General features: G+C 35.1%; 1 protein-coding gene across 1 annotated transcript; it reads left to right on the forward strand.

Annotated features, from left to right (window-relative positions):
- The first annotated feature begins 303 nt into the window (after positions 1 to 303).
- On the forward strand, positions 304 to 1292 carry LOC127842998 (uncharacterized). The gene is made up of 3 exons (XM_052372823.1): positions 304 to 516; positions 702 to 881; positions 1018 to 1292. The coding sequence occupies exons 1-3, from the start codon at positions 304 to 306 to the stop codon at positions 1180 to 1182; spliced, it is 558 nt and encodes a 185-aa protein (XP_052228783.1). The 3' UTR covers positions 1183 to 1292.
- Positions 1293 to 9997: the final 8705 nt, after the last annotated feature.

The following is a 9997-nucleotide window of genomic DNA, read 5'->3' on the forward strand; positions in this document are numbered from 1 at the left end:
CGGACACAATGACAGAAGATGTTCCTATAACTTTCACCATGCTTGAGAACGGCAGTAAACGAGGCGGCCGATTGCTGGTGTCTAGCAACGGATATTCTTACGGCATGAAGGTACGATAACGCTTTATTAATGAATATGAATTTTAAATAACAATATACAAAATTGTGTATTATTTTATAATATTCATACGGCCTGAAAGTACTTAATTTACGAGAACGCTTCATTAATGATTATGAATTTCATAAAATGTGCTTAACTATATTATACTCGATTGCCATGTAAGATAATACACATAATTCCAGAATGCGAACAAGAGTTCCACACTCTGGCGGTGTAGCGTGCGAAGCAAAAAGATGCGATGTCACGCGACAGTCTTACAGAAAGGCAGTGACTTTCGTCTATGCTCCAATGCGCACGACAGTCTTACAGAAAGGCAGTGACTTTCGTCTATGCTCCAATGCGCACGTGCACCCAGCGGACCAGAAGCTTCCTCTTCGAGCGAAGTCTTCCACCATTGTAAGTTATTGTACATGCAACGTAATGTTTTAACATATTTAAATTATTCATTAAAACATGAGACGACAATTTCAGCTTTTATGGAATTTTTCGTTTAAATGAACTGCACAGGCTAATCTGGGACAACACTTTACACACATGCATTATTCCCATTAAAGCATTATCGCATTTATGTTTTGTTATAGGTCAAACAGCGTATCAAGGAACAGCCTCATGCCCGGGCAATGGATATTGTGGCTGATGTCATGTCGGACATTACTAACGATGAGCAGTTCCTGGCCCCGAAGCAGAAGCTGATGAAGCGCACTGCCAACAAGTTTCGGGCGAAGCATAGGCCATCTGAACTGACAGACTTGAATTTTGATGTAAGTAAACAAAGTTGAAACTTAAGCTGCCCAAACAGCACAGTAAGCATAAATGCAACCGTGTTCAAACGCAACCTTGTATGTATTATTTAAAACTTTTTAGACAACAGTCTAGGTTTACATGTTTTTGTTTCAGGTCGATATGGACTACCTGAAGTGTCACAACTTCTTGATTGCTGATCTTCGTGTTGACGAGCAACGACATCTTGTGTTCGCTACGCAATTCCAATTGAATCTGTTGCAGAACGCGACACGATGGTTCATGGACGGAACGTTCAAGGTACGAAGCGAAGGAACATAATTATATTAACTTCTTAATAAATGTTCTTTTAAGTATTACAATCGGTTAATGCATTAGAAAACATAAGCAGAAAATGCATGTGTGTGTTTTGTTTTGCTTCAGGTAGTGAAAGACCCGTTCAAGAGCAGTGGCCAGCTGTTAAGCATTCATCCACAAGGACGGGAAGCTGAAGCAGTTGCCACTTGTGTTCGCACTGATGTCGCGGAAAACGGAGGCCTATTATGTCGCTGTTCTGCGCGCCATCCGTGACAGGGTTCCAAACTTGTCAGTTGAAAACGTCGTCCTGGACTTTGAGAAAGGTGAGAGCAAAGAAAAAACAAAATGTATTTTTGTATTAAGTAAGATATAAAACTTAAAACAAACAAATCATTGATAATTTAAAATTTAAATACATTTTAGAATTTTTTGCTCTACTTACAGCTGCATGGAAAGGGATCCGCGAAGTATTTCCTTTAGTAAGCATAAAAGGTTGTGTCTTCCACAAGGGGCAGTCCAGGGGTTTTTTTTACTAAGAAAGTGACGCCGATATTCGGCGTCTTCCCCTACCAGAATTTTTCCCCTTAAAATACAATTTCCCCACCAAAAATATCATTTTTCACCAAAATATAATATTTTCTCTCAAAGAAATGTTTATTTTTCCTTGGGGCATTCGACAATTATCCAATTTGCACCATGTACAACGAATTCGCGCTCTCTCTCTCCAGACGAACACACAACATCTGGGAATCCCAGTTATTCTAAATATAGCTCTTAAATAACGTCATGTAAACTGGGCAACTAATCGTAATAATCATGTGACTATTTTACTGGATACCGGTCTTGCGCCAGAAGGGTGTTTCGTCAATTAATTACCGGAAACCAGTCGAATTTTCATCCGGGCTATGTGCAAGCCGAGGTATAAACGTGAAAAAAGAAAAAAATATCTCACAATTAGCGTTCTTACACAAACAAAATAAAACATTCGAACTCGGAAGATACTGCACGCATCGAGGCATTTTTTAAGAAAGAATCATCGAAAACCGTTATAACCCAGCAGGATTCCGAGGTAATCAACATCGAACATTGTGAAAGTGAAAGTAGACAATCGGCAGCTGCCGCTCCTTTCCCTTCCAATACTGTAGCAAATCAAGATCGTCAACCCATTCATCATGAAATTGAAATCACAAAATTGACATCATCCCCCGGCCCCAGTACAAAAATATAGTTGAAAACATTTCCCATTATTAGATCTACACCTGCAACTTTATTAAGGACTTTTACTTTAATACCTGTTAAATGTGTTTAAGATCAAAAAGGATAGAGACAAGTCTCTTTTGATAAGTTATAGACATTGAAATGAACAGTCTTTATTTTTTCCCCTAATATCTCTCATTCGCACTCTTTTTTTCCCCTTTCACCCAGCGTCCAGCGTCTTCCCCTTTCTCTAAAAAAAACCCCTGCAGTCTGTGTGGCGGAAAGTACGAGTTAGGCTCCCCACCGCCTACCGAACCAACCAGGCCATCCACCAGTATATTTGGCAGTTGATGGCGTTGCCGTTCCTGCCTGCCGGACACATAACCGAGACGTTCCATTAGCTTCAGGCCCGTGCAAACTCCGTCCAACTGACGCAGCTAGTGGACTACGTCAATCGTCAATGGATAATTAACGCCATCTTTCGGGTTGAAGATTGGAGCGTCTTCAGGCGTTCAATTAGAACAAATAATGATGTAGAAGGTAATTGCAATATACAATTGATTTCATTTTTATTTTATTATACAATTATTTTCAATTTGCTATTGAATTCGTTAAATAACACACCCAAATCTTAAATCATGTTTGCATTGATTTCAGACTGGCATCATCGACTCAACAGCCAGGCACATCATGGAGCAGTGCCCTTCTACGTGCTGGTACCAGCCCTGCGCAAGGAAGCAGAGATGGTGGACATCAGCGTGCAGTCTTCCGACCTGGAGCGTGAGCAGCGTTCATCAACTGTCAACGCACGCCTGGAAGAATACTGGACAAAGTATTCAAATGGTGAAGTGTCCACATCCACCTTTTTGAAGGCTGTTTCGCACTTGTATGGACCCTCTGAGTGAAGTGAATGAAAAGATAAGACAGATGTTAAGTGTTGTGTTCATTGTACACTGTATTTGTTTCATGTACATATTTGTAAGATTTATATGTATGGTTTGATTAATGTAAATGTGTTGCATAATGTGTTCATTGTAATTTGTATTATACTATATTGTTGTTCTGTTCACTGTATTTGTTTCATGTACATATTTATTAATTAATGTAAAGGTGTAACATCAAGTTTTCATTAATTAATATAATGTAAATGTGTTGCATAATGTGTTCATTGTATTATACTATATTCTGTATTGTTGTTCTGTTCACTGTATTTGTTTCATGTACATATGTATTGATTAATGTAAAGGTGTAACATAAAGTTTTCATTAATTAATATAAAAACAATAAGAGAAAATTACTGGCATTCGACGGCTTTGTTACAAACACCCTTACACGTTAAAGAGCGCCTTCTTGTTTTTTCACACAAGTAGGCAAGTTTGTAGCTTAAATTGTCATTTATATATTAAAATGTTAAAAAGATAACAAATTTCGTTATATTTATTGCTTCCCTACTTTGATAATAAAATTTAGGGCGAACGGACCCAGGGCGAACAGGTTTTAGGGCGAACAGGATTTAGGGCGAACAGAAATTAGGGCAAACGGACCCGGATTCATAAATTGTATTGCCTGTCACAAGGACCGGCGATATAAGAAACTTCGCCGGACCATAAAGAATTTTGCCTGACAAGACCTGCGGTCCAGCCTTTTCAGGAGGCCTGTGTTTTACTGTAGTCTCCAAGTCCATCATATTTCAAGGTTTAAGTAGTGATCAATTATCGATGTCCTACCAATATTTCCAAAAGATAAAACTAGAACATTTGTTTAAAGTGTAAAACATGCCTTCGAGTGAAGTATATTTTTTTGAAAGTAAAAGACACGACTATTTAGTATACTGTAACCTTAAATGGCATATTCATATAAATTTCCACTCTGGATCAGCAGACGATTTATTTCATAAATCAATCTCTGGGTTAATGGTCGCTATCTTTCGAACTACTTTCAAAAGTACAACAACAACAATAACAGTAGAAGACAATTTTCTCGTGTAAGTACCTGTTATCGAACAGCACCTATTATCGGACGTTTTCTTTGGTTCTGTATGCGCAAAAGTGCGCATGACGTCACATTGATAAACAAATGGTCGCACATGAAGTCCATGAGCTACTTGCCTATATAGCTTGAAACAAATGCGCCAAAAAAAGGTTACAGGGATGCATTTATTGTTATTTACACCGTTTTATGTGTTTTTTGCTATTACTTTTTGAATGCATTTATCAAAACGTGCATTTACACACCAAAAAGCATATTTCCTTTTGCAATTTTGATTGCAGCAGACGCAGATTTTTTCGCCGAGTCCGGGTCACATGATAGTCATGTGACTTTGTATATACTGGAGTAGTATTTATGAAGTGTCGGGTAATAGGTCATGTTTACATCGGCCGCCATTTTGTTTTGTCTGCTAGAGGTTACAATAAACAGGGAATCATTGTTATAAATTCTTGAAGGAAGTTTGCTGGAAAACTTTACAGATAAATCATTTAATGATTGAACTGTTAGTCATTTGTTAAAACAAAATGTTTTTGTCATTTTAAGTGTTTTTATTTTAAGGAAATTTAACGTAATTTCTTAGGTGTTCGATAACTGGTTCGTCCACCATAATTGCGAAAAGTTGAAAAATTGAGTACATGTGTCACGGTTGTTGAGTGAAATACTGGTCATGTACGTAATTCCGGCCTGTACGTAAAAAATCGGCCACCTGCGTAAAATCATTTTCATGATCTTAACGCACATATTTTGTTTTTATTTAGAAAAATCAACATGAAAACCATCCCCACTCTCAATATTTTGCAAATGTAGGAACCATATCACTGTAAACTTTTGTGTTATAATGTCACAAATATAGCAGGACATATTTGGCTCATGGGGAAAGTGATGTCATCATGAGTTGCAACAATTATATTCATATAAGAAACAAATATATTTGATAAAATTATTTTTATTCAATCTAATAAACTTTAATTAAAGTTTTACCAATTAATTGTACAAAAACTTATATTCAAAACATACAAATCAGAACCTAAATATAAATTTTTAATATATGAATTACCTCCCTTTATAAGAATATTACTAGATTACATGTTTTAATATTATATATAAGCGTTTACTAATAATCAACACTGAAGTCAACTTTTCAAACAAAATATGTTTACTTTTTTAGCTATGTTTGAAAAAAGTTATTAAACGCATTAAAAACAAATATTTTTTAATGAATAAGCAGTTTCCCATTGTTTATATTTATTAAAATAGGTAGGGGGAGTAACTGGTATAATAATTTCTCATTTATTTTAAATTTCAAGTCAAAAATTTTAATAGTATAAACATTGATTAATACTCTGAAATTGAGGACATTTGTCAAAAGATATTGCTTTGTAATTTTATCTGCAGATCAAACTGAAAAGTGGCCGATTTTTTAGGTACATTTAACCTACGAAAATGCATAGTTTACATGTCATCATTTTCTGTTCATTAAGTAACATTCACCGATCTAATTCTATTAAAATTTTCATGCTAGGTGAGTTTTGAACCCAGGATTATATATGTGAAGTTTAGTTTCAACCAGTTGCCTAACACTAAAGATTTTTCTTAAATAGTCCCAAAAGTGGCCGGAATTACGTACATGACCAGTAGTGTTATTTTCAACTGTGTATGAAGCATGTGAACTGGTAGTGGAATAACCGAATTGTTGGTGGAAATGGAATTTAGAAATATATCTAATAATTGAATTCATCATCGTGTAGAATAATCATCAGCATCATTTCTGTGGAACATTGCACAATTCAAAAAAACAAGTGTTTCATAGCTATGGTGCTTTTGACATAGTTCACTTACCATCAAGACTGAAATGATTCATGCACACAGGTAAAGTAAATAATTGAATTTGTGCAGAATGTTTATTTTTTACAAATTATTATTTAATTTGACCAATTTATTTTAGATTGATTGCACTGAAACTCAAAGTCTAAAGCTTAGTAAGACACTTAAGCCAGTTTTCTGAGAAGAAACAATACTTGTTCAGAGTATAGCAGGATTATGCGGCCTCTGGTATATTTATTTGGCCTCGGCCTTTAACCTGGGTCGCTTTGATTTCAGGTGTTTAGCCCCCATATCAACAAGGCTCTCGACCCTATATGTAGTTATTCATATTGTTTAAAGATTTTGAGAACCCTCACTCGGTGCCAGTGGGGATAAAACAGGGACCTTCTTATAGCTAGATGGATGCATCAAATATGCCAGCAACACTTTATAATCAATAACTTTATAATTGATGATTCTGTTCTTTTAACTACATTACTCATTTACCAAAACAATGTGAAACACATTTTTATGCCCCTAATGGAGGGCATATAGTGATCGCACTGTCCGTCTGTCTATCCATCACACTTTGCATTTAGGTTTCGAAAAAATGCTCATAACTTCTATGTCGCTTCAGATGTAACATTCATATTTGGTATGCATGGGTATATGGACAAGGCCTTCCCATACACACACAAATTTCGACCCCTTTGACCTTGAACTTAGGGTCGGCTTTTAGGTTTTGAAAAATGCTCATATCTTCTATTAAAGCGTTTATCAGGGGCGTATGCCATCCTACGGAGACAGCTCTTGTTTTTGCTACTGTCCTCTGCACAAACCATGATATATCTGCATATATGCCTCCAACCAAATCAGTAAAACTATTTGTCACTTAATTACAGTAAACTTATTGCATGTTAACTTTTCAACAATATATATATACATGTATATATAATTATATATAACAGATCTTGAAAAAAAACTCACATCAAACTTCAAATTGTTTTAGTAAATTATAGGCTTTAATTGGTATTGTGACATTGACACCACTCATGCATGCGACTATACAATTATACAACTATGGAGCACATTATTTATGAGAAATTCCAATACATCAACATATCGTCTCAGATTTAAGGCAGATAATCTAGTGCTTTTTTGCTGCCATTTTTACTATTACACATTTTTTCATTTATGTTATGATGCATTGATCTTGTTTCTAAATTAACCAAGCAATCATGTTAAACTTTTGAAGAAAGATGTTGTCTGATAAATATAGAAAATATAATCACTACAAAGTGAACAAAATTCAGTTGAATACTGTGACCAACAAAGATTTGCCAAAGAGCAATTCAGATCATGATTTAAATTAAATACAAGTAATATGAAAGTCTGCCTATTGGATCCCAGTTAAGACTTATTTGTCAAATCTGCACAATAATTTTCCCTTAGCCATGTAGAATTGGGGATTAAATACCATCAAGTCATGTAAAAAGGAGCAGGGTATAGCAGGCTGCTATTGATTTCTTGAGCTTTCACATGAATTTTACGGGTAATTTTCATACAACAAATGATATTATGTAGTGTAATGATAAAGCATTATGAGCACAAATTATATCTCTTACTAGTGGTGCAAAAATCATTTAAGTGTCACATTTCAAAAGAAAATTTATATAAAAAGGTATTATTAATTGTTAAAACGTTATAAAAGGTTATTTCAATACACTAAAGCATTTAATTACAAGAACAAGTGCATTTTATGTCCATTACAATACATGTAACAGTATTGGCATTGTATTTATCTGCATTTGATGTGCATTTAATACACTTAAAAATGCAGACAAGACACACTTCTAACAGAAACAAATGTATTTTTTTTCTGCATTTTTCCAGCATTAATACTCTTCAAGTGTATTTTTTATCATCCCAAATACACTTTACCAGGAAAAAGGTATGTTAAAATGCATTTTTAGTTTGTTTTAAGTATATTTTCAAATGCATTAAGACACTCTTTTCTTTTGCAAAAAATGTTGAACAAAAACTTGAAAATATTTAATATACTAAAGTGTAGTAATAATTAAAGTTTTGTATGAGCATCAAAAACAGTGTCAAATTCATACCAGTGCCTATTTAGTAGCAGTAGGCCTTATATGGTCTACTTGTGGTAGAAATAATGCATTTTGTATAATACAACATACATAAATTAAAAAATATAGCTGCCCATACAGTTCAATACAATTTTCAATTAACTACACTATGCAAAGTTGAAATATGACATCAAGCTTGGAATAATCTTTTCAATAATGAATAATATGCTGTTTTAATTTATAAGTGAAATAGACACTTGCATATAAAAACTGATTTTAAATCAAAACTAAATGTTTAATTTGATTTTTAGCTCCACTGGCCAAAGGTCCTGTGTCCATCGTGCATCCATGCATAAACTTTTCCTTTAAACATCTCCTAAACTACTGGTCCAATTCTGATGAAATTTCTTAGGAATGTTCCTGGGGTGTACCTCTTTCAAATTTGTTCAAATTATGCCCCTGGGATCAAATTTGAATCTGCCTTGGGGGTCACAAAATTTAAAATTTGCTTAAATAAGACCTATTTTGTGAACTTTCAAAATCTCCCGTCCATAACCATTGGGCCTAGGGCTATCAAATTTGGTATGTAGAGACATCTAATAGTCCTCTACCAAATTTGTTCAAATTATACCCCTGGGGTCAAATTTGACCCTGCCCTGGGGGTCACAAAATTGAACATATGCTTATATAGGGTATATTTTGTGAAAACGTTCAAAATCTCCCGTCCATAACCATTGGGCCTAGGGCTATCAAATTTGGTATGTAGAGACATCTAATAGTCCTCTACCAAATTTGTTCAAATTATGCCCCTGGGGTCAAGTTTGACCCTGCCCCGAGGGTCACAAAATTGAACATATGCTTATATAAGGCCTATTTTGTGAAAACTTTAAAAAATTTCTTGTCAATAACAATCCGGCCTAGGGCTATCAAATTAGGTATATAGTGACATCTAATAGTCCTCTACCAAATTTGTTCAAATTTAATCCCTAGGGTCAAATTTGACCCTGCCCCGGGGGTCACAAAATGGAACATATGCTTATATAATGCCTATTTTGTGATAACTTAAAAAAAATCTTGTCCATAACCATTAGGCCTAGGGCTACACAATTTGGTATGTAGTGACATTGTATAGTCCTCTACTTAGTTTGTTCAAATTATGCCCCAGGGGTCAAATTTGACCCTGCCCTGGGGGCCACAAAATCAATTATATGCTTATATAGTGCCTATTTTGTGAAAATTTTAAAATTCTTCTTGTCCTTAACCATAAGGCACAGGGCTACCAAATTTGGTATGTAGTGACATGTTATAGTTCTCTACCAAGTTTGTTCAAATTATGCCCCTTGGGTCAAATTTGACCCTGCCCGGGGTCACAAAACTGAACATACGCTAATATGGGGCCTATTTTGTGAAAACTTTAAAAATCTTGTTGTCCATAACCATTGGGCCTAGGGCTACCAAATTTGGTATGTAGTGACATCTAATAAACCTCTACCAAATTTGTTCAAATAATGCCTCTGGGGTCAACTTTGACCCTGCCCCGGGGGGTCACAAAATTGAATAAACGCTTTTAAAGCGCCTATTTTGTGAAATCTTTAAAAATCTTCTTGTCGAAAACCATTTGGACTATGGCTACCAAATTTGGCATGCAGTAACATCTTATAGTCCTCTACCAAATTTGTTCAAATTATGCCCTTTGGGTCAAATTTGATCCTGACCCGCATGTCACAAAATTGAACATTATATACGCTTATATCTTTCTTATT

Source organism: Dreissena polymorpha, chromosome 8 (genome assembly GCF_020536995.1).
Source record: "Dreissena polymorpha isolate Duluth1 chromosome 8, UMN_Dpol_1.0, whole genome shotgun sequence".
Taxonomy (NCBI): domain Eukaryota; kingdom Metazoa; phylum Mollusca; class Bivalvia; order Myida; family Dreissenidae; genus Dreissena; species Dreissena polymorpha.